The following is a 26,048-nucleotide window of genomic DNA, read 5'->3' on the forward strand; positions in this document are numbered from 1 at the left end:
AGTTCGAATTGGCCTTAAAACATAAAAAAAGGGACGTTTCGAACATTCAGAGATAATGTTTCCATAACTTAACGGGAACATTAGCGAAATGTTTTTAACCTATTTTTGTTAGTTGGGATCAGGGCTATCGATAGAGGAGAGAAAGGTGGTGGAGAGGAGAAAGCTGAAAATGTCTGTCCGCTGACGGTCCCCATCCAACCTGACGGAGACGCAGAGGATCTGTAGAGAAGAATGGGAGAAAATCCCCACATCCAGATGTATTCAAATTATATAAATTTTTTTTTATAACTAATCAGTTTGATCACTGAAAGAGGTTTTATTTGGTTCTTGTAAAGATTGAACCCAAGTGTTAAAATCCTTAAACATTTTCATTGTTATTGGCATCAGAGTGTGGCCTCTTTTTGATTAAATGTATATCAAATAGCAACTGCAATTTATGACAAAACAGTCACAATATATACAGTACTGTGCACAAGTACTGTCTTAGGCATGTTAATATCCACCCCATATATATATATGTGTTTTGGGGGGCCAAATCTTGCAGACATATACCTTAAATCAATAAAATAAAACGTCTAATAAAATCTATATAAAGTGCAAATATTGGTAACACTTTACAATAAGGTTTCATTAGTTAACATGAACTAAGAATTAACAATTCTTCTACGCCATTTATTAATCTTTATGTAAATTTCAACATTTACTAATACATTATTCAAATCAAAAGTTGTATTTGTTAACATTAGTTATTGCACTGTAAACTAACATGAACAAACAGAACAGCTGTATTTTTATTATTAACTAATGTTAACAAAGATTAACAAATACAGCAACAAATGTATTGCTCACGATTAGGTCATGTTATTGATTAGGCCAAATTATTATTTTTTTTAATAAAAAAATGTATTTACCTGCATGGCATAACCATTCCACAAGAGAACCATAAACATATGTTGTTAAATTATAGAAATGTTGACTTAAAGTCTCAGGAGTTGGCTTCTTAAGGTAAATATTTTATTTTAGTTCAGCTGACAGATGTTTGGGAAGCTAGGCTGACGTTTCGATACTGGACCAACTGGACCATTCTAGCCAGCCAAAACGTAACCCTTTGATCAATATTAATTAATAATGATAATGATAATAATAATAATTGTTTTTATTGTTATTATTAATCACAGTTTTAAAATGTCATTTGTTATGCTACTGCTAGTGCTACTGTAACGAACTGAAATGTGTATTTGCTTTACTAGTTGTCAGGTGGCGCTGTGCTCCGTAATCTCCTCATAGCAGCAGCGACAGGAGCCACGAAGAAGACTGAGTGAGTTCTTCCGGTTCTGTAATGAAGATGGCGACAGTTAGGAGCAGAAAGTAAATAAATAATAATAAAACATTATTTCATTGTGCCAGAAAACGCCCTTTTTGTTTAGACTCTGCGACGAAATGTCGAGCCGAACGGCATATTTCTACGACCCAGACGTGGGGAATTTTCACTATGGTAAGATGTATCTGTGTCTGCTAGCAGATGTGGCTAATCAATGAACACACTGCAAATGCTCACTGTTTACTTTTATATTTTTATATACGTTGGATATATTTGATATTAAACTGGTATGCCAGAAAATCACGCTATTTATTTATTGCACATTTGTGCACTATACAGAGTCGGAACCAAAAGTCTGAAAAAAAAAGAAGCTTTTATTGTGCATTTCATTCATTTAATACAGCATAATAATTTTCATTAACGCGCATATCTCGTTGCAACACTAAAGCTGACATTAAAAACCTGGTGATCCTGTTCAAATAATCTTGATCGGACAATATTCAAAAGTTTTCAAATATTCAAAACATCTTTGCGACATTAGTTCACAGTCACTGATAAATATAGTCATGGTGGACATTTGCCTGCATGAAATTACAGCTGTAATTAATTTCTGTAATTACATCTATAATTGGGTGAAAATGGGTTTTCAAGCATCAGTACCTCTTTAAATGTTTTCTTTTTTTCCTGCTCATTTGAATGTGTTGTTTACAGTTGTTCTGAGAAAAATAAATAATATCTACCATATATTTTTCCCCCACAGTTTACAGAAGACAGCCACTAAAATGTCATTCAGTTTAAATATAGTTTATTTACAAAACATTTTTATCAGGAATTTATAAAAACAATAATTTAAAGACATCACAAATACTAATCAATTGTATCAAACTTTATTCTTTTGCTAATATCCTTCAAACTACTAGGTTTTACCCATTTGTCAGCAAGACGTTTAAGAGGGAATAAAAATCATGTAAAATCTAATTTAATTCAGTAGATCCACATATTCTTAATTTATTATTTTACAAATAATTTAATAAGTACGGCTGAGAATAAATACATTATTTAATTTTTACATAAATATCTCAGTTACACCGAATGATCATGGTTTGTTACTCTGAATGACGTTTTATCAAAACTCGTATTGTCATTGTTTCCATTATTGCAAAGTTTTTAGTATTAAGTCTGTATCATTAAATTAATTTTTTTTGTACAAACTATTGTTACACTGGATTGATGATGTCAGAGACTGTCGAATGATCTGTTTTGTTAACACTTTATTTTAAGATGAACGTAGTTACTTGTTACTACGTGTATTTACTATACTAATAATAGTAAATAATGCACAATTATGAGTAGTTACTCGTAATTATGCATAATTTACTATTATTACTAGTAAATACATGTAGTAACATGTAACTACGTAATATTACTCAGTACTTAGTACTCAGTAACTACATCACCTTAAAATAAAGTGTAACCTCAGTTATTTTATATGATTTCAAAATGGCTTCTTGGTCCTGTTACTCTGAATAACCTCTAACAAACTCTGCGTATTCGGGACAAAAGTCTCCTTGTTATTTCAATACTTAAGAAAACAATAAGATGTAGTCCTTTTAATAAATCACAGCCAACACTTGTTTGAGCATGCAAAGAAAACTAATACAGTATTTTTTAAATGTGGTATTGTGTCTGTTTATTTAAAGATGTAAAGGTAAAATCAAAGTTCGGACCGTTACGCTAAATGACAATTTTGCCCATATTTTGACATTTTATTTGAACAAAAGTTATTTGAAACATGGAAGTAGACACTTTCTTTGCATGTATTAGGTTAACAGTTTTTTTATTTTCATGTAAAAGACACCAAATAAGATATGTGTAAGTACAAAGTGAAAGCATCCTAATAGACAACCCCAGCTAGGCAACACCATTGTGAATGAATGTGATATTTAGGGGCAGAACATAAGGTGAACTACAGAAAGCACTTTTTTATTATTCTCAACTCTGTTTTTTGTGTGTGTTTTTTTTTGCTCCAGGTGCAGGACACCCAATGAAGCCTCACCGACTGTCCCTCACACACAGTCTTGTCCTGCATTATGGACTCTACAAGAAGATGATGGTATGATCAGTCTGTTCAGCACTCGTTTAGTCCAATCACATTTCTCTGACAAGAAGCGGTTCACATCAGATGCTCATGAGCAAAGCTCTGTCTCTCTGTACAGGTTTTCAAACCATACAAGGCATCCCAGCATGACATGTGCCGGTTCCACTCGGAAGATTACATCGACTTCCTGCAGAAGGTCAGTCCAAACAACATGCAGGGCTTCACCAAGAGTCTCAACGCCTTCAACGTAGGAGATGACTGGTGAGTTTTCCCATTTATATATGCCTTTAAAATCGACTATTTTAAAATCATTTCATTGTTGAAGTCTTTATAAAAATTTTGGCTTAAGATTTTAAAGTTTAAGGTTACGAACCAAATGTATTTTTATGAATGTGAAAGTAAGTAGCAACTCTGCTTGGTATAATACATGGTAAACTTCTTTTAAAAGTTTAATTAGATAAGACTTTTCTAATAATTTGTCCTTTTTTTGTTCTTAGTCCTGTCTTTCCAGGTCTGTTTGAGTTTTGTTCGAGATACACCGGAGCCTCCTTGCAAGGAGCGACTCAGTTAAACCACAAGGTCAGATGGTGGAAATGTTGTGCTTACACATGAATTGTACATTAGAAATCATACTTCTTCTTTTTTTTTTTACCTGGAATGTTTGGAAATGGATTTTTCCTTCTGACACACTACATCAAAATAAATAAATAACTGGCTTAAAACCACTTTTTGTGTGAAAATATTAAAGGGATACTCCACTTTTTTGGGAAATAGGCTCATTTTACAACTCCCCCAGAGTTAAAGAGTTGAGTTTTACCGTTTTCGAATCCATTCAGCCGATCTCCGGGTCTGGGGGTACCACTTTTAGCATAGCTTAGCATAATGAATTGAACCGGACAAGACCATTAGCATCTCTCTAAAAAAAATGAACAAAGAGTTTCGATATTTTTCCTATTTAAAACTTGACTCTTCTGTAGTTACATTGTGTACTAAGACCAACGGAAAAGGAAAAGTTGCGAACTATACTCTCATTCCTGCGTAATAATCAAGAAACTTTGCTGCCGTACCATGAGTGCAGCAGGCGTAATGATATGACACAGCGCCTGAAAATAGTCCCCAGCTCAGTAGCCTATTATCAGGCGGCATGCGCTGCGTCATATCATTACGCCTGCTGCACTCATGGTACGGCAGCAAAGTTTCTTGATGCTAATGAGATGCTAATGGTCTTGTCTGGTTCAATTCACTATGCTAAGCTATGCTAAAAGTGGTACCCCCAGACCCGGAGATCGGCTGAATGGATTCGAAAACGGTAAAACTCAACTCTTTAACTCTGGGGGAGTCGTAAAATGAGCCTTTTTTCTCAAAAAAAGTGGAGTATCCCTTTAAAGATAAAATTAAGACTTTTGCACTATATATATATATATATATATATATATATATATATATATATATATATAGTGCAAAAAGGCCTTAAAAAGGTTTTGATTTCAAAACCCTGCAAATACCCTGTATTCGAAATCTAAAATATGTCAATAAAAAGAGTATTTTTAAATAAATAAAAAATTTACCAAAAAAAAAAAAAGGAAAGAAAAGAAAACATGATTCGTGGTACAGATTAGTACAGATGTTGAACTCTTTGAATTCCTGCATTGTTTTTGATGAAGACTAATTCAGTTGTTCACTGTATAGATATGTGACATTGCCATAAACTGGGCTGGAGGTTTACATCATGCAAAAAAGTTTGAGGTAAGCATCTGATTTCTGTTCACATGAAGATGAAGGGGGGAGAAATACATACAATTACCTGCACTTTGGGAAGTGTAAAATCAATCTCATAAATGATTTTACATGATTCTACATGATTTTATTTTCTATTTCCAGGCGTCTGGATTTTGCTACGTGAATGACATTGTCATCAGTATTCTTGAACTCCTGAAGTAAGTGAGAGACGGCCAGGAAGTGACATCACACCAAATAACGAGATACTCCTGATGTTTTGTATTTTAATTAATTAATTAATTATTTATTAAATGATTCTGAGACTATTTATGAAATTATAAAGCGAACTTTTAATCTCTCTTTAGGTTTTTTGAAATGAACTTAAATAGTCTTGCAGGTGTGCCAAATAAATTCATAAAAATACAGATATCCCATGTTGTTTCTCGTAGGGCAGACATAATAACATCGGCTCAACCAATAACATGAGTTTGAGGTTGAACTGCCTGTGTGTTTGACCAGTGCTAGTGCCTGAAACTTATTGCAATTCTTTTTGGTGATGATAGTGGTGTGGAAATGACACTTTTAATATGACCTTGTAAAAACTGCATCCGTAGAATTAGCCAAATGCTTTATGAAACCGTTTATATGGAGTAAAGCATGAACACGTGGTCTACAGCTCATCTCTACATATCTTTCCTGTTTCTGTCTCTGATAGGTATCATCCACGTGTGCTCTACATTGACATTGATATTCATCATGGTGACGGTGTACAGGAAGCATTTTATCTCACAGACAGGGTCATGACTGTATCCTTCCACAAATATGGGAACTACTTTTTCCCAGGAACTGGTATGATGTTCTTACTTTCTGATAGAAGTCATCTATACAGTGTCGTCGTGCACATTGTTTTAGCCAGGGCTTAAAAACAGGGGAAGAAAATCAATCGGTTCTCTCCGAGCAGAATCAGTATTTTTAACGTTTCTGTCATTGAATTCCTAATTGAAATCCAAAACGATTTGCTTAGAATAAATACCCGGTGATAAAAAATAAATAAAATTTGCCTATACTTTATAGAAAAGCTGGAATGTTAATATAATGACACATGCAAGTGTCTGAGTATACATAAAGTCATAATACTAATTTTTTTTTTCTTCTTCTTAATACCAGCGGTTCTACACTAACCTGCAATTTTGGCTGGTTTCAAAGCACACCATGCTGGATATAATCTGCCATTTACTTTCACTTTAATGTAATTGCTTCAACGGTTGGTGACATATCGCCGAGAGATCCAAAAGCTAATGCCAGCGACTTATCTATGATGACTTTTCACTCACAGTTCACTCACGTCAGATGCGTCCAAGTCACGTTTGCATAGGCCGTACTATTTGAATCCATGATTGGTTGACTGCCAAATTAAAATATTAAAGGGATAGTTCGGCCAAAAATGATATTTAACCCATGATTTACTCACCCTCAAGCCGTTCGAGATGTATATGTCAATCTTTTTTCAGACGAACACATTTTCAGTTATTTTAGAAAATGTCTTAGATCTTTCAGTGGTTATAGTGTGAAGCTATGGGGTTCACCTCCTTCAAGTCCCAAAATGTGCATGCATCCTTCACAAAAGTAATCCATCCGGCTCCAGGGGGATAAACGAAGGCCTTCTGAGGGTAATCCGTGCGGTTTTGTCGGAAAAATATACATATTTAAACTTAATAAATGAAAATAACTGGCTTCCGGTAGCGGTCGACGCGTGTTCACGGAGATGGATGCTGGCGTATGACGTAGCGTAGGAAGCGGCGTGACGTAGAACAAGGGCCTTAGTTTATCCCCCTGGAGCCGGATGGATTACTTTTGTGAAGGATGCATGCACATTTTGGGACTTGAAGGAGGTGGACCCCATTGCTTCACACTATAACCACTGAAAGATCTAAGACATTTTCTAAAATAACTGAAAATGTGTTCGTCTGAAAAAAGATTGACATATGCATCTCGAACGGCTTGAGGGTGAGTAAATCATGGGTTAAATATCATTTTTGGCCGAACTATCCCTTTAAATAGAACGATAAAATTACGTTATTATATATAACCGGTTTATGGTCATTTCAAATAAGCATTAAACTTGATTGTTTTTGTTTATGCTCCTATTAAAATTTCACTCGTCTCCGGTTTTTGTCTTCGTATCTTGAACCGGTTCAGAGCCCTGGTTTTAGCTGTTAATCGCACATTCATATGGAAAGATGAATTCATGTAAACCGCTTAATCTTCACAAACACACGGACTGCGATTGAAACACTGTACTAATAATACACTGTTTGTGTTGTTGGATGTGTTAAGGTGATATGTATGAGGTGGGAGCTGAGAGCGGTCGCTACTACTGCCTCAATGTCCCACTGAGAGACGGCATTGATGACCAGAGTGAGTTGATTTATGGTCTAATATTCACATTTGAGGTCTGAAAAAGCGTAGTTTCACTATGATCATGTAGTTGTAATAGCAAAGCCATAGACTGCTGTTTTACTGGCTGATATATGGACAAAAATGTCATATATTCAACCAGCTTCACAGACTTAATAGAGAAACTGTGTTTTGGGCAGGTAGTAAAGAAAAAGCAGCCGTATGTGCGAAAACACTAGTTTGTGGGTAAAACGGCTACCTATTGATTTGATGCAAGCATAGAGCAAGAGGATTTATTTCTTTTGTATTCTCAGGCTATAGACAACTGTTTCAGCCAGTCATCAAGCAGGTGGTGGACTTCTATCAGCCGACCTGTATCGTTCTTCAGGTGAGAGAGCACGATCTCTGTCAGTCATAATAGTGTGCTCATAGTATTGGTTGCTCATCTCTCTCGTCTCGTCTGCAGTGTGGAGCGGATTCTTTGGGATGTGATCGATTAGGGTGCTTCAATCTCAGCATACGAGGCCATGGGTAAGAGACTCCATACCCTCACATCAAACCACACACAGTGTTTTGAAAGCTTGAACGTTAAACTCCTTGATTAATCTCATTTAAAACGCTTGTATTTGTAGAGAATGTGTGGAGTTTGTGAAGGGCTTCAAAATCCCGCTGCTTGTGCTGGGTGGAGGAGGCTACACGGTGCGAAACGTTGCTAGATGTTGGTGCGTTCATTATTTTATTATTTCATCTACATTTAGTATAAATCATCAAAAGAGAAAAAAGTTCATTTTAAAGGGGTCATATTATACGTTTTCTCTCTCTCTCTCTCTCTCTCTCTCCCTGATGTCCACTTACAATGTATTTTCTTTTTGCTGCTGCGTCTTTAAAATGTTAAATGAGCAATAGTGCTTTCTGTTGCCAACACATAGGCAACTCATTTGAAGAAATTTTTAATAAAGAGTTTTTAGCAAAAATAAATTGTACACACCTGATATAGTTGTAAGTGAAAATGCATTGCCATTGGCATATAAATTGTATTACTTTGCATCACTTTCCACTGTTACCTCTAGTTTGCTCATATTAAAGTGGACTCTCTCCCTCTTTAAACTACTAGAGGTGGGCAAAATTAGTCATTTAGGAGATTTCGTAATTAGAAAATTAGTAATTTTTAAGCAAAATCTTTACCATGATATAAGTAATTTTCAATCACAGTAAGGAGCACAGTCACAATATAGCAATTCTGCATGGAACCAGAGATGCTACTTATTAAAATGATAGCCATACGCTATATTGCGCAATGTCTTTGCTTAAATGACTGCAAATTTAATGTTGAAACCGTTAAACTCTCATCAGACTCTGACAACCAGCTATGTTTCACTTAAGACAACTGAACTGTATCTTCATTGATCTTTGCAGAGAATTGTTTACTCTCGCTTAGAACAAAACCGACCATTATCTAAATCCCTTAATTACTTTTTAACACTCAGGCATGTGTCCGATCATCAGACTTTTCTCCTCAGACAGCGGTCTTGTTTTTATCAACACTTTTTGAGAATCGCTTACTCTCGCTTAGAACAAAACCAACCAATATTTAAATCTCTAAATAGAACAATACTGACGAATATTTAAATCTCTTAATTAGTGCTGTCAATCGATAAAAGAAAAATCAACTAATTAATTGCACATTTTCTGTAATTAATCACGATTAATCATACCTAACAATAACCTTTTTGATATATTTTCATATTGTAATAATTTCACATTTAATCTCCAAAATTAATGTAGAAACAACAATAGCCTATATTTTAAATATTTGTTTAATGGCATGTTTTAATGAAAGAAGGCTTTGCCGATACCAATACTGCTACTGCTACTCTCTATGAAATAGATTTTTTCCCCTCAATTTTTGCCATTAAATATATATAAAAAATTTATCGTTTATTTCACTTATTGCATGTGAAAAAAAGTGTTTTAAAAACAGCCCAGAGAGCAAACGTTTCAGCCATAGATTTCTCTGAAGAACGCCGTGAGATGAAACGTCTGTCTTTAATTTTAACGTATAACTGAAACATTTGCTCTTTTTTTTTTTTTTTCATTTTGTTTGCTTTTTAGTTTTCATAGTACATAAAGGTTTTTCAATTAAAAAATATGACCCCTTTAATCTTTTGAGTATATGATATCTTTGCTGACTGACTGTTATCTTCTGATATTTTCATTAATGCATCATAGCTTTCATTTTTAGGACATTTGAAACATCCTTGCTAGTTGACGAGTCCATAAGTGATGAACTACCATATAGTGGTAAGACGGCAACGCTGAAGAAAAGATATCTAGAATTATTCCATGTTTCTGTTCTTCTGTTACATATCATCTAGTGGTTGTGTGAATTAGTGTCCTCTAGGTCAGGGGTTCGCAAACTTTTCGGGGCCAGGGATCCCTCATTGGGTGGAAAATGTTTTTTTTTTTTACTACAGAGCTCATGATTATAAGTTAATGTGGGTGGGAGTAATGGACACAATACGCTTGTTTTATTGATGCAAAAGGCCTCCATCTGTAAATGTGGACGTTTTAATAATACAGCAACACCAGGTCAAACTTAAGTTGTTGAAACATTAAAAATAATGTAAAATAACGGTAAATAAAACTTGTTTACAAACATTATTATATACAAGTATTTTATTCCCTCTCATGTTTATTTTATAAAATAAACATAAATTACAGTGGCATTCATTAAGGTTATTTTATTCATTAAATTCAGCCTAAACTAATTTATTTAAACTGAAACTGGCGTTGGACTCCTCTCTCATTCAGCACGTGTATTTGGAGGCTAAACTATTATAATTAGGGCTGGGTATTGACATAAATTTCACGATTCAATTCGATTTCGATTCACAAGCTTGCGATCTGAAATCATTTATTGTGGATATATATCAGGGACGGTACATGGAAAATGTTCTCAAGGGAAAAGAATCTCTATAATGCTGTGAACTATACATGGGAGTCAGTTGGTACAACATTACTATAATATTGAAGGTTAAAATTAACTGATTTGTATACAAACACTTCATACACTCAAGAATAGTTAATAATACTAGCTTTACAATTACATAATTATATTTCTACTCCAATTTGTTTTTTTACATAAAAACATTTAAATGATGGCTGTCATAAAAAATTTATGGATTTATTCAAACATGCATTATTGAAGAACATTAAAAATTATAATGAATATGTAATATGGTTCATATATTTAGCAAAATGCTCCTCGAGAATTAATTTTTCCAGCTGATTAACGAGTTTATGGTCACTGAATATGGTTTTTCTGAGGTAAATGTGACCAGCTGTCTTTCCGCACTGGTTGAGCTTACATGAGACATATGGATTTCGATAAGTTGTACTGTATCTTTTAACATACCTTCTGATGTTCATTAATGTTTACTTGTTGCTGTCACTGGTATTAAAGTGGAGGAGACGCTTCTCTTGAACCGAGGCGCTACAGCGATCTGTCACGGCACATTAAACAGCGGCAAAACGTTTTGGGTTTTTTTTGTAATAAAAATAAATGATGAAATTGGTTCATAAAAATAAGAATCGATTAAAATGGAGAAATCATTATCTTTTTCCCAGCCCTATAAATAATGCTTTGTCCTTCACTCATGTTGCAATATCCAAATAAAACGGCAACATTCACATGCGCGAAAAATATGTTTTTGGCTTTTTGGCTAACTGGATTTTTAGTTTGATGATGAATAGGCGGTGATGTTCAGTTAGCAAGGCTGACTTTTTTTTTTTTTTTACTTATAGCAGCGATAAACGTAGTTATGAGCATACAGAGAGTAATTCAAAATCATTCATCATTCAAAACTGTAAAGGGTCTATTTTGTACATTTAAAAATATGTAAATTCAAACTAACAGAACATTTTGCTTTTGTAAAATAAAGAAAACAAAAGGATGTACTTTCTGCCGTTTCAGGCTCTTGGTCTCCTTGGACTGTTTTTTGGAGCGTGTCACAAAAATGAACCGAATGAACTTGCCTCGCAGACTTGAGAATTACATCTGTAAAAACCTTTAAGTGTCTATGGTTTCCTACATTACACGCACTAAATAAATCACTATGGAATACAAGTCGCAGCACGTTTCAGATGATAAAAAACGCAACCTATTGTCTGTAAAATACGGCTATTGGTTGCGCACCCTGCTTTGAGAACCCCTGATCTAGGTTACGACGCACTGCTTTAAAACTGTCCTGTTACTTTTGTTTGTCGATGTTTGTCAAATATCTTCTCATCTCTGTATTTGTCCTCTGCACAGAATACTTTGAATATTTTGCTCCAGACTTCACACTTCACCCAGATGTCAGCACAAGGATAGAAAACCAAAACTCTAGACAAGTATGCATTATTTTCCTCATTTGTTTGTGTCTACAAACATGTCTTTACATTTTACATTTGTCTTGACATATACAGTAGGGTCCGAAGGTCTTAGACTCAAGCAAGTTGAGGATCTTAATGTAAAACCAATAATAATGAAAGATCAATTAAGCATGTTTTGGATTCAGATGCAGCACTAGATGATCTTTGGAAGAGACTGTACTGCTGTCAATAAAGCAAAAAACCAAACCAAATACTAAACTATTCTCAAATTCATGTGCATTTTTTTTTTAAAATTAAACTTTGAATTTTTGTATTAAATGATAGTAATGCATAACAGAAGCATTTCCGCAAGTTTACGTCTGAACTTGAGGTTTTTTACATAAATCTGGCATTTGAATATTTTCAAGGGGAGGCTCACCCAAATGGGGTTTGTTTCTGATTTCATATGCAGAAATACTTCTAAAGGTTGGAGTATTTGTTTGAAACCTCAGGTTGTGAACGTTTCAGTGGTGTTCAGGAGGCCGTCTTCAGCGGTGTGGCCACTAACCAGTACTTCATTACCTCTTTTTGCAGTATTTGGAGCAGATTCGTCAAACTGTATTCGAGAACTTGAAGATGTTGAATCATGCACCAAGTGTTCAGATCCATGACGTTCCCTCTGATTTGCTGAGTTATGAGCGGCCGGATGAGGCGGATCCCGATGAGAGAGGATCAGAAGAGAACTTCTCTAGGTGACTATAAGACTAACACTATTCTTCTGAAGTCTTCTGCTCACCAAGGCTGCATTTATTTGAACAAAAGTACAGTAGGAACAGTCATATTGTGAAATATTATTATTACAATTTAACTGAAAATAACTATTTTCTATTGTAATATATTTTAAAATGTAGTTTATCCTGTGATGGCATTAATCCTGTCATTACTCCTGTCTTTAGTGTCACATGATCCTTCAGAAATCATTCTATCAGAAGCATTTCTGATTAATATTAATGTTGAGAACAGCTGTGCTGTTTAATTGCTTTTGAAACTATTATATCCGTTTTTCAGGATTCTTTGATGAATAGCAAGTTACAGCATAAAGATAATTTATTTAAAAATATAATTTTATTTTAAATAAATGTACTTAATTGAAATAGAATTTTTGGGAACAATGTAAAAGTCTTTACTTTCATTTTAATGCATTCTTGGTGAATAATTTTCATAATAATAATAATTGACCCCAAACGTATAGTCTATAGTGACATTTTGATCATTTATTTGCAGAAAATGACAGTTTTTAGACCTTAAATAATGCAAAGAAAGCAAGTTTAAATCAGTATTTGGTGGAATAACCCTGATTTCCAATCCCAGCTTTCATGTGTTGGCATGTTCTCTCCACCAGTCGGTCACATTGCTGAGGCACATTTGCTTTATGCCACTCCTGGTGAAAAACATCACGCAGTTTGTCTTCATGTAATGGCTGGTGAAGCTCTTGATCACGTTCCTGAGGTGTTCAGTGGTTCAGGTCTGGAGATTGTGTCGGCCATGACAGGGTCTCGATCTGGTGCTCCTCCATCCTCAGCTCGATTGTCCTGGCTGTGTGGATTGGAGATTTGTCCTGTGGGGAAAAAACAATCCTTCCAGTTGGGGAACGTTGTCAGAGCAGAAGGAAGATTTTGTTTTTCACGGAAGTGAATCAATCAAACAAAACTAACTTTAGCTGAACAATAACTTTATTCTAGAGCTGCTGTAAAGCCAAAACAATCTCTGTTACGGAAATTTCCTATTATCACTGTAAAGCCGCTTTGAAACAATCCATATTGTTAAAAGCGCTATATAAATGAAGGTGATTTGACTTGACTTGAGTCGCGCGTCCTTCATAAAGACAGATCTTCCTGATTCAGGTTTCAGCTTTGCCCAAAGCTATAAAACTTTCTGTAGTTTTCATCCTAAAAGTGTGCGTACGCACAAAAGCTTTCAGATTTATTAAACCATGTGTGCGGCAGAACCTGCGCAAAATTCCCTCTATAAAACCCAGTCAGCGGAGGATAAAAGCATCTCTCCACCCCGAAACCATATGTAGAGATTACAAAGCCTAGTTTTAATATGCATAACATCATCTGCATATTATTTCCATGCATATTCCCATCCACGTGATACCAAGTTTAACGCAAGACATTAGAAAAATATGAAATACAGACTGTGTGCTGTAATATTACATTGCTGAAAATCATTCAGGGGGCTTTACTCTTTGCCTTGTTTTAGAATAAATAAATCAATATTGTATAAAATACATTTCAGAGAATTATTATTCCCAATATTTTCCACTGGCCAAATAGTATTTTATGTACTTTTTGCTTTACACAAATCAAATTTATGCAATTTTGCCCATAAGGTAAACATATATTTTAGAATGTTTATATATTTTTAATGGAAAAAGATGGGCCTTATTTTTGCATTGTAAATTATTTTCTTACACAGCACATCACTGACAAAACATTTAAAAAATATAATGTGCATATCTTACCGTTTCCTTCAAACTCTGTCCTTCAAATACGTGGTATTTTTCATAATATTGGGAAGACCACAGCGGGGTCATAATTAGGCGACTGTCTAGAAGTTGGACCAATGGACCGTTCTGTCACCGAGCGAGTCCTTCGGTGTCTGTCATTATACCGTCTAGGCTATGTTGCTAAGCCGTCTGCTTAGATGGAGTCGAGTGCGCACCATTGGTCATTATTCGCGTGAAAATATCTCGGCTAATTAGAATACAATTTAAAGCGGAATTAGGCCTATCATGCGCCAAGCAATCCTCGCTGTAGTTAAAACATTAAAACACAGCATGCCACAGGAAAAGTGTTCAAAAGCATCGCATCCACTACAAATATTTATATTTCAATCAATATAAATTTTTTTGTACCTTCAGTGCTTAACTCCATTAATGAGAATGGCATATTTAATCTAATTGTGGAAATGGATCATCATGTTTACTTCAGTACTTCGCTCTCTCCAGTGAAAGAGTGCGTACGCAGTCTAGAGTGTCCGTACGGTGCGCACATATTTACGCCTAGTCTATTATTTTTTTTATAAATCCCGATATGTGTGTGGAAAAAGACCCTTTTTGCCCTTTTTGTGTGTACACAACGTTTCTACATCAGGCCCCTGGTCCTCTAATGGTTAGACGGAGACCCGGAGAGTCCTACAGCCCACAGTCTCTCACACACACAGACACACACACTCTGTAGTTTGGTGGAGGATTGGTAATGTTCTGGTGCTGCTTCAGGAAGGCTAGAATCGGGCATAAAGTCGCCCAACAGCATGTGACCGACTGGTGGAGAACATGTCAAGACGCATGGATTGGAAATCATGGTTATTCCACCAAATATTGATTTCTGAACTCTTCCCAAGTTAAAACATTAGTATTGTGTTGTTTAAACATGAATATAAACTTGTTTTCTTGGCATTATTAGATTTTCTGCAAATAAATGCTCTAAATGACAATGTTTTTACTTGAAATTTGGAAGAAATGTTGTCAGTAGTGATTAAAATAAAACGTTCAAAAAAATGTTTTACTCAAACGCGTAGATATAAATAGTAAATCCAAATTTTGTATTGGTCTCTTTAATTTTGTCAACTGTCAGCTGCTTGACTGCATATTGAAAATCCTGACCATCCACGTCTGTTTTTCCTCACAGGCCTGAAGCTGCGAATGAATTTTATGATGGTGACCATGATAATGATAAAGAAAGTGATGTGGAGATCTGATGAAGAATGGACCTGACTTGGGTCTTTAGCTATGAAGATGTCCATTCCTTGCCATATCTATAGTACTTAACTGCATTGTAATGAGTGTGTGAAAGCCAATTCGAATTGTTTTTCTTCATGCGCACTGTAACTGTGTAGTTTTCCCTGTGTAGAACTTTTTATTGTCACAACAGTATTTCCTTTTTATCAAAGTTTAGCTATAAAAGGGAACTTCACACTGAGTCCTGTGTACGACAGATACTGTATTTGTATTGAAAAGGATCAGAAATCATGTGATGAATGAGTGTATATCCAAGTGCTTATGATTAACTGCATATTTTTGTCTTGGCTTTTTCATAATTTGTTTATAGAATGTTTCTGTAATAAATCTGTTGGAAAAGAGCCTTTCTAACTTCTTCAACTTGCATCTACACAGTCTAACCTGAACAACTGCCCATAAGTGTGCTAGATCCTCCTCAATGACAGTAGTTCAGTTGATTATGCGTTGCAGATTTTTGACGTGATAGTCATAAAAAAACCACCTCAGAGATAAATGTATAGTATTCTCACAAAGAAGTTTACTCAAATGATCATGTCACATGTATAACACAAATTATATCTGTGTTCTGGACTGTAATCAATAGATTTTACCATATCCTTTGTTCTAGTAGCAAAAATTTCCTTTTCAAAACATATAACATCATAGTGTAGGTCAAGAGTGTATCCGTGACGACGCTGCACACATACTATATTCAGCTTCCACGGCTGAGAAACATTACATCAACACACATTACAGATGATAAAGAAATCAAGGCATTATTCTAATTTATGTAAAACTGAAACAAACAAAAATAGTAAGATACATGTTTCCTTGTATAGGGGGTTCATAAATATGTAGCTTTACATGAAACTGGTCATCATCAATTTTTCTAACCAGGCAAACAACTAGTGTAGCAGTAAAGTCATGTGCTGGGATGAGGCTATTGATTCCACTGGAATAGTAAACTTTTTCCAATCATTCCTTGGGAAAACATCAGAGGCACTGGCTAAAGTGAATTTGACTGATTGAAGGAGCAACTACACTAACTGGGTCATTTACAGAGAAATATCCCGCATAATGTCTCCAGATGCCCATCTGCACGAGTCCGGTGCGTCTACAGTTCCTCACTCTCGTATAGAGGGGCGGTGTGGCGAGGACGAGGCTCGGTGCTCAGTCTGGAAAACTGGCTCACGATGGGAAACGATCTGGCAGGAGGGGTAGTCTTGTTCATTCGAGCTAGGGGAAAATAGGCATTGCTATTTAGGGCTGAGAGACAAAGCAATGAACTGGCAAATTCAGGTTAAAAGAAGAGAGTTCAATATTTGAGTAGATAACATGCTATTCAGTGATATCACTGACCTGCAGTATGCATCTAAAAATATTTGAAACAACATTTTACTCATTTTTAACATTCAATCTTATGTGATCACTTTAAAGGTGCAGTAAGCAATTTCTGAGAGGTGCTGTAAAAAACTGAAATCAACACTCGTTTTTTTTGCTAGATGTCTGTTCTGTGTGTGTGCTGAAAAAATATTGTGTTTGTACACAGACCTGGCTGTGTAAATAATAGAAAAACCAGCGGCTTGGACAGAGTACCAAAACAATATCGTAGCCTATCAGCAGTAGGGGGTGTGTACACACGATGGGGGAGGAGAGAGTGAGCCAATCTGCAGTAGGGGCTCATGATGGAGGAGAGAAAGTGAGCCCATCAGCAGTAGAGGGTGTGTCCAATGATGGGGGAGGAGAGAAAGTGAGCCTATCAGCAGTAGAGGGCGTGTCCAATGATGGGGGAGGAGAGAAAGTGAGCCTATCAGCAGTAGAGGGCGTGCCCAATGATGGGGGAGGAGAGAAAGTGAGCCTATCAGCAGTAGAGGGCGTGTCCAATGATGGGGGAGGAGAGAGAGTGAGCAAGCGGGACATTTGTAGAAAGACTGTTGAAAGATGGCTGAGATATTACGAAAGAGGAATAGGTCAGAGTAATATAACTGGAAAAATAATTGTTATAAGGCAAGAACTAGAACCTGCATTAATATTGGAAAAGCTACCTAATATTGAAAGAGACCTAAGCGGGAAGGCCTGCAAACGGACGCCAAAGTTGCTCTGGTTCTGCTTGATACGTGAGTAACTTTGGTTTTGCTATGTGTCACATCAACCAAGATATGCTGTTGTTGTTGTTGTTGTTGCACTGCAAAACTCTGTCTCCTCTCAGTGCTGCTGACAGCGCTAAAATGTATCCGCATGGAGACAGGGAAAGCTGAAGGTCAGAGTAATGGACGTGCAGAAAGGTGAATTACTACAACAGAAACTGACCCCTAACCCTTCCCCACACCCTGACAGACAGCTTTCCCCAATGATAAAGACCTTTCTCCATCTTTTTCAGCACGCCCCAAACTTTGTGAACTCCGAAACAGGATTCCCGCTTATATCTTGGTTAGGTGGTTAGGAACCAGAGCTTCAAAATTGGGGGGACGAGAGGTTCCTACGGCCCTCTCCGAACGCCACCGGCCACATGCTCCAGGACCCCCCTCTCACTGAGAATAAAATATATTTTTTTTATACCAGCATATTTATTTATATATCATGTTTTATAACGGTATTTAACATATGCCTAAATTTTACGTAAGATTCATCTTTCAGCAAAAAACAGTGTTTAATTTACGAACTTTTATTTTGAAATGTAATTTCATTCGGTGGAAGTGAAAGTCTTTGCATGTGGAGACTCTGGCCCTTTTTCGAGTTGACGCCCTGTTTTGGATTTCTCTGGTCTGCAGCTGTATCTACTCGAATGGTCCGTGCACATAATTTATGTCAGTTTTTGTCATCAGGAGTGTTGTGGATGTCCGCGCACACCATCCGGGTGCAGCCCAATGTTTGTGTTCTCGCGAATAGTGCGCTTACAACAGCACATGTGCGAGTGACTTGAGCACTTGAAAACAAAGTCCACTAGATAGTGTCCACTAGATAAGATCTGTGCGTTTAAACCTCACTCCCCCGATCTCAAGAGGCGCACCAGCGACTGACGCTAGAGGCTGCGGTCTTTAGCCTCCTTAATAGAGCGCCCGCCTCCCACGACAGAGTCCACAGTTCGAATCCCGCTCGGAGCAGGTTGAGTAAGACCGATTACACGCACACGCCTAACATGTTTTTCGAGAGGCTGCTCACTGAAGAGCCAATGGGTGGCACAATACGTCCCCTTGCTGGACGTAATGGGTGGCGCTACATGGTCCCACCATTTTTTAACCCTATCGCTAAACATAACTCCACCCATTAGATCCACAGCGGCAGAGCTGGACTAGGTCAAGCTCCAACCATTACATATTGAGAGGGGGACTGGATGTCATTTGGCTCTGCAGTGTGTCTTTCCACACTCACGGCCAAAGAAGTTCACTTTTAAAAGGAGGGGAACGCAGAAAATGAAGTATACTCTGGCCTTCGTTGATCGCTGCTTGTGTTGCATAGCATGTTCGTTTATTTCAGGGCCGGAGCAATGAAGGGAGGGGTGTGTTTCTTATGGGTAGGGGTATGTTTATTTGGGTGTCGATTTCAAATGAAGGTTTATGTAACAAAGTTCGGGAGGAGCACGGGCAGGTAATCAACCAATCAGCACAAGAGGATGCCGGTATAAATATAGCATTTCCTCACGTTGTCCCATGACAGTTTCACAGCATCCCGCCACCACCACATCACCTCACTCTTGGCTGGTTTTCTATCCCAGTCAAGGAGGGGGAGCACTCGGTTCAGGCCAAATTTCCCCCGGACAGCACGCCAAATAAGCATAAATTTACTATATCTGATTTCATGTACGTGTGAACTCAATATCAAATATCAAGAGTGTTTCTCAGAAATCACTTACTGCGCCTTTAATTGAAAGACAACTTGGAATGTTTGTACTTTTATAAATTCATTTGTCAAACAGGGCTATGTAAAATGTGATTAAAACTGGAAAAGAAATGGTGACCATTTACAGCACCTTCCTACACAATTTACAAATCCTTATGCATTCATATACTTTTTAACTTTATCAATAAAAAAATGTTTTACAATGCCAATGCAAAGCGTCTAAGCAAAAGTTCAGAAAAAAGCAAAATAATACTCACTCACAAACTTTCGAACAAGTCTCAAGATAAAAAGGTAAATAGAGTACGTGCACTTACTGGCCACATCCAGCCTGGCATTGCATATGGACATTCCCGCTTCATTAATGGCGGATACAGTGTACCAGCCTGCGTCAGATTTTATCACCGGATCGATGATCAGGCACTGCTTTCCTGAACTGTCCTGAGAAAGACTGACACACCAAACGTGCAAATGTCAACAGAGACTGCTTTATGAAGCTTTCATCTAAACTATCATTTACTGTACAGACAATTAGACTAAAATCTCATGGAAGGATCTCTAACATTATGACCATGGGAATATCTTCAATTAAAATCTATGGGAATGTCTTTTAAAAGTTCAGAATCGGGTCATTGTCTTGATTTCTGTCTGATTTCAGTAAATGCTTTCTGAATATATATGTTTTGTGCACTAGACTGGAGGAAAATTCAAGAAAGATCATAATTATATTACATAAAAGAAGTCATTTTGCTGCATATATTGAGTACCATTCAGTGTAGGTGAATGGAGATGGTCAGCTCTAAGACATTATTAACAGATTAAGCATTTGTTCTGACATTTTACTGACATTAAGATGCGCTGTGACAGATGAGTGGATGTGAATGCAAATGAGATTTGAGAGGAGGAGGAGGGGACGATTGTTAGTGAATACGGATTTAAATGTTGTCCTGTTCCTCACACAAAGCTTTAAACTTTAAAATACTGGGAACGTAGCATGTGAAACTTCATTTATGGTGCTTTTGTTTCGTCTTTGTACAGTTAAATAACTTTATAAAATAGCGTTTGTGTTCCCAATGTGAAAGAAAGTCATAGGTGTGGAATGACTCTTTTTCATTCTTTGTGTGAATGTTTTCTTTAAGCAGTTGTCCCAAAAGCACACAAAAATGGATCAAAAATAGTAATTTAAGTGTATAAAACTGTGTCAGACTGTAATGTGTAGTAGCTGAAAAAGGGTCTCAGAAAGAACAGTATTTAATCACAGTTCTCAGGAAATAAATCAACGACCACGGAAATGACAGGTGCAAATATTGTAGGAACAAATGAGGACATATTCAGACCCTATCCCTAACCCTAACCCTAACAAAGGAAACAGGGCAGGGATACTGTATAGGAACTAAGAGAAACAAAACAGAATATCAAAATAAGCGTCCATAATGTTGACACAGACCTCATTCTCATGGGGTCAATCCGCAGCATTTCCTTGTCTTTCTTCCAGTACAGCTGAGGGGTTGGAGACGCAGTCACCTTACACTCGAACCTGACGCCGTCTCCCTCCAGAGCTCGAGAGTTCCTCATCTTCACCACAAACGTGGGAGGACACAACTGTTCGTGAGCTGAGGAGACACAGTCAACAGTTACATGTATTTTCACAATCATCGTGTCATATAACGCCTGTGGAACGGTGGCCACTAATGTATTGTGTTGCATGTAATTATGTTGTATTAGGTAAGACAGTGGTTATTGTTTAATGTGCAGGGTAGTTACCAATGCACAAATGCAGTGGAAAAACAAATCATGATCAAAATGATCAAACATTCCATCATCTGATAAAATGACTGGAAACTGTTTGCCTTGCAAAGTATTTTTTTCCCCTCGATTTTGCCACATTTTTCTTCATGTTGCAACCTGAATCTATAATGCTTTAAATGTAAAAACATTTTTTTTTTTTTTTTTTTTTACATCAAACTACACTCAATAACCCATAATGACAAAGCAAAAATCTGATTTGTGATAACATTGCAAATTTAGTAAAAAATAAAATAATATTGCATAAGCATTCAAACCCTTTTCTGTGGCACTTGAAACTTAACAACTTGATTGGACATGATTTGGAAAGGCAGTGTTTGCTTTTTAATGAATCTATGAAGTATGCATATTTATGTGAAAAAAATAAAGCATTTTAGCATAAGGTTGCAACATGACAATGTGAAACAATGAAAGGATATGAATACTTTCACAAGGCACTTTATTTACAACACAAGCACACTATTAGAGAAGATATAACTTTACTCTTAAAGGTATAGCGGAGGATTTTCTTTTTCCGGGTGGATCATCAAGACTATTGGTCCTCCTAAGTGTCAATCATTCTGGTGATATGTTTACGTAAGGCCGTCGTACGTGCTCGTGCACACGATTCACACGATGGCGTGCGCTCAAAACACAGGTTGGGCTTCCCACTGATGCCTCAGTCGCGAAGTTTCTACTTGACAGGTAAAGTTTGGCATGCTATTTGGAGAAATCCATTTAAAATCACTGCTAGTAAAAGTTAATGTAAGCTATGATTAGCTCGTGCATGCTCTCTCGTGCACACGTTTAATAGGCGTTCCCTCTCGGGAGCAGGTAGAGTGTTGCGCATGTGCATTTTTTCAAAAAGTGGAGAGGGCGGTTCTTTTCTAAAATTCGGGAAAATCCTCCGCTATACCTTTAATGTTATACAGGTGAGAAAAGACGGCTCACCAATCACATCCAAGCGCACGGTGAAGTGGCTCTCTCCAGCACGGTTCTTTGCTACACATTCATAAACACCAGCATGATGAATGGTCACTATCTCAATAATGAAGGAGTGGACACTTTTCTCACACACCAGCATCTTATGGTAATCATCAGGTCGGATGGGTTTCCCATCCAGATACCAAGAAATATCTGGGGTTGGCAAACCAACAACCTGCAGGAAAAAAGAAGGGAAAGCTAAATGTTGGTGTACAAATGCTGCGTTCACACCACGTTGTAATGACCGTGGTCTCGAGATGACAATACGTAACGTTCTGTTCGGAGCCGTTCAAGGTGCAAGTAGGAGATCTCAGAAAATTCCCATCTTACAAACTGTAATTATAAACTCTATGGGGACGTGAACGCTTTTTTACAAGCTGAAATCACATGAAAATGACATTAACACACCTCAAGATTTTAGGATTTCAAGATTTCGGAGCTGTTCTATTAAAAAATGTTCATTAACTCTAGACTCTGTTAGACTCCACCTATCTTTGCATCTATCTTTGTTGCCATCAAAACTGTTCTAAAGACAGTCGGTTCCTCCTAAGAGATACAGTCATATAATTCATTCAATCATTAATTTATCTTTCATATACTTTTTCTCAGCACTCTGCCTTCCATCATGTTTTCACACATTAATGCTGAACGGTATTTACAGCGAGTTTTTCAAATCGCGATAATCAAATACGGTTTTAATGATAATTAAAATATGAAACTGAAATCATCGGGAATTTTTATCATGGTTTATCGTCAAACTACCTTAAAATCAATCCTGCAGAATCGTCCCTCTTCAACAGTAAAATCTTGTGGCACTTGTACAAAACGAGGAGCAAAACACTTCTCTTGGGTGGTCTCTGTACTGTCCCCTCCAGAACGATTTCTTCTGGACCTGCACAAAAAATGGTGGAAATTTAGGGAGCCCCTAAAGGGACATAGTGAAAAATATGAGATGGGAGGGAAAAGAATAAGAATTTTGCGTTCCTCACGAGAAACTTTGCATTTGCTCGCAAAACCTTTGCATTTACTCGAGGAACTTTGCATTCACTCGCAAAATGTTTTGAGCTCTTTGCGAGCGAACGCAAAGTTTCTCGAAGGAATGCAATACATTTGTGTGAGAAAGCAAAAGCATTGACAAATACTTTTTCCAATAATTTGTTTCAATCCAACCGTCTCCATTGACTTTGTATTGTGTGTAGCTGCCTCCTTTATAACAAAAAAAAACAATGTCTAAAAGCTGCTATGTGACAAGACTAAGTTTTTATAAGCTATCGACACCAAAAAACAAGCGTTTAAGGACACAAAAGTGGATACAGGCAATATACTGTAAAAAAGAATACGCTATATCTAATCAATAAAATTGTGGCAACAGATTGCAAGCAATATTATTAATTAAATGTAACAAATTAGAATTGAGTAATAATTAATCAAATTAATTCCTTAAAAGTTAACCATTTAAAATGAGTAAAATTTACAACATTTTTTTTTTTTACTTTTTTTTTTTATTGCCAACATTGAAGACACCTGATGTTAACAAGCAGAATCACTGAAGGAGAAAACCGTAATTTTAAGTCACCATTATGGTGATCAGTGTTCGTTTTAGTTGGGCTCTTGACCCTTAAATCATTGACTTTAGATTTTGTTTGGCTGCTGTACCTGTGTTATAACAGCCAGATGAACAAATAGAAAAGGTGATCTGATGGTGTTGGTTGTGTTTTAACATAATCATTATTTCACAATCATTTGACCTGAATCTCTGAACTCATATAGATCCCAATTTACTTGGGAACCTAATTTACCAATTTAGGTTTACTTTAATTATAGCAGCACTGTTCTTGCACAGCATAATATTTTGAACTTTTACAATGTAATCCAAAGATTTCTTAGACGTGTCTCATATACAAAAAAGATTTTTTTATTATTATTTTTTTATTTAGTTTTTAGACACACAGACATCAATAATCAACCTGTGAATCTCAACAATGGTGACAATTATAAAGCATGTTGCAGTGCATTCTGGGTGCCACCAATCAAAACTCATTCATGGCTCCCATCATACATTGCTGCATGAATAAATAATGAGCATATGATCAGAGGTGATCTGTTTGTCACCATTGCTGAGATTCATACGCAAATTCTTGATGTCTGTGTGTGCCTACATAAAAACTTTTTTTGAAGGTTTATTTTTTTAATTGATTTGATCATATGGATTTCATTGAAAAGGCTAAAAATATTATGCTGTACAAGGACAGTGCTGCTATAATTAATAAAGTAAACCTAACTCAGAATTTGGGCTCTATATGAGTTCAGTGATTCAGGTCAAATGATTGTGAAATAATGACTATGTTAAAACACAACCAACACCATCAGATCACCTTTTCTCGTTGTTCATCTGGCTGTTATAACACAGGTACAGCCGCCAAACAAAATCTAAAGTCAATGATTTAAGGGTCAAGAGCCCAACTAAAACAAACACCGATCACCATAATGGTGACTTAAAACAAACGGTTTTCTCCTTCAGTGATTCTGCTTGTTAATATCAGGTGTCTTCAATGTTGGCAATAAAAAAAAAACTCATTTTAAATGGTTACCTTTTAAGGAATTAATTTGATTAATTATTACTCAATTCTAATTTGTTAAATGTAATTAATAATATTGCTTGTAATCTGTTGCCTCAATTTTATTGATTAGATATAGCGTATTCTTTTTTACAGTGTAAGACGTGAAGCATCAGCTGGAACGAATGGGTACATTGTGGGATCCTGACACTCAGTATGCACTAAAAATACACTACGTGTGCAGTAAACATTTTGTCACTGGTAAGCCAAATATTCAAAAGTCAGTTTTATATATTATACAGTATATCTGTAAGCTAAACTATCCCTGTCGCCGATTACGTTCCCCTCCAGTGGGCGTAGTTCTCAGAGTAATATGACACCTTGCGCCCTGTTTCAATTGCCTGTATCCACTTTTGTCAGAAAGTCAGAAATGGCAAGGAGGCAGCTTCACGCAACACAAAGTCAATGGAGGTTGGACTGATCCACCCCCATGTGGGCGTGGCCTAAATAAATATAAATATAGGAGATCTTAAATATATAAATATAAAAATACATTCACACATTGCAAAGTTAAGTTTATCTGGAAAAACAACAGTAGCACAGTAGCATAGTAACACAGTCTGCACATGTCTCGGCTTGTGCAAAATGAAAAGTCATTCAGGTTACTGTTTGATCATTTTGATGGTCCCCATAAGACATTCTGCTGACTATAAGTAATGTTGCTCCTACATGTAAACTAACTCTCATTAGAGTATTAGTAGACCGTTAGATTAGGGTTGGTAAAATAAGTTGACATGATGTACTTGCAAAGTTACTTGTAGTCAGCAGAATGTCTTAAGGGGAGCATCAAAATAAATTTATAGCAGATATTAAGCAGACCGTCTACTGATAATCTAGTGAGAGTTAGTTGACTCATAGGTACTTCTAGTCAACAGAATGTCTAAAGGGAACCATCAAGTGTTACTGTCATTCGATATTTATTGCATTCACAAATGTCAGCCAGTATTCATTCAGGTGTCAGAACGGTTAGGTGTACATGCACTCATGAACTTCAGATACAAACTCCAAACTGATACTCCTAATGCAAAATGACATTTACCATATTCCTCCAGGGTGGTGATCTTCTGGAGACCCTGGCTGTTAGAATAGTGCATATAATAATATATTTTGAATAACATTAAACATAAGATAGACAGACAAACTAAGGGAATT

The 26,048-nt window shown here is 36.5% G+C and overlaps 2 protein-coding genes across 4 annotated transcripts in view; one reads left to right on the top strand and one right to left on the bottom strand.

Annotated features, from left to right (window-relative positions):
• The first annotated feature begins 1,211 nt into the window (after positions 1-1,211).
• hdac3 (histone deacetylase 3) lies at positions 1,212-16,034 on the top strand. Its single transcript, XM_084430363.1, has 15 exons — positions 1,212-1,495; positions 3,352-3,434; positions 3,538-3,680; positions 3,917-3,998; positions 5,109-5,165; positions 5,301-5,356; positions 5,854-5,987; positions 7,476-7,556; positions 7,850-7,923; positions 8,002-8,066; positions 8,168-8,257; positions 9,778-9,836; positions 11,848-11,927; positions 12,483-12,640; positions 15,584-16,034. Exons 1-15 carry the CDS (start codon positions 1,441-1,443, stop codon positions 15,651-15,653), a joined length of 1,287 nt encoding a protein of 428 aa, XP_084286489.1. The 5' UTR covers positions 1,212-1,440; the 3' UTR covers positions 15,654-16,034.
• Positions 16,035-16,189: 155 nt separating this feature from the next.
• myot (myotilin) overlaps positions 16,190-26,048 on the bottom strand; it is a 30,585-nt gene continuing 20,726 nt past the window's right edge. For all 3 annotated transcript variants that reach the window (XM_084430360.1, XM_084430362.1, XM_084430361.1), the window contains exons 12-17: positions 25,936-25,973; positions 23,041-23,170; positions 22,246-22,453; positions 20,957-21,122; positions 19,827-19,960; positions 16,190-16,908 (exon numbers count right to left, since the gene is read on the bottom strand). In XM_084430360.1, coding sequence (XP_084286486.1) covers positions 16,787-16,908; positions 19,827-19,960; positions 20,957-21,122; positions 22,246-22,453; positions 23,041-23,170; positions 25,936-25,973 — 798 coding nt within the window. In that variant the 3' untranslated portion in view covers positions 16,190-16,786. The remainder of the gene's footprint in view (positions 16,909-19,826; positions 19,961-20,956; positions 21,123-22,245; positions 22,454-23,040; positions 23,171-25,935; positions 25,974-26,048) is intronic.

This window comes from Rutilus rutilus (genome assembly GCF_951802725.1).
Source record: "Rutilus rutilus genome assembly, chromosome: 14".
In the NCBI taxonomy this organism is placed as follows: domain Eukaryota; kingdom Metazoa; phylum Chordata; class Actinopteri; order Cypriniformes; family Leuciscidae; genus Rutilus; species Rutilus rutilus.

What these genes read in the sequence shown, in the direction of transcription:
- hdac3 (XM_084430363.1), top strand. Translation starts at nt 1,441, where the DNA reads ATGTCGAGCCGAACGGCATATTTCTACGACCCAGACGTGGGGAATTTT. An exon ending in TTCAACGTAGGAGATGACTG is followed by an intron (nt 3,681 to 3,916) that starts GTGAGTTTTCCC and finishes TTTTGTTCTTAG; the next exon opens with TCCTGTCTTTCCAGGTCTGT. An exon ending in TCAGAAGAGAACTTCTCTAG is followed by an intron (nt 12,641 to 15,583) that starts GTGACTATAAGA and finishes TTTTCCTCACAG; the next exon opens with GCCTGAAGCTGCGAATGAAT.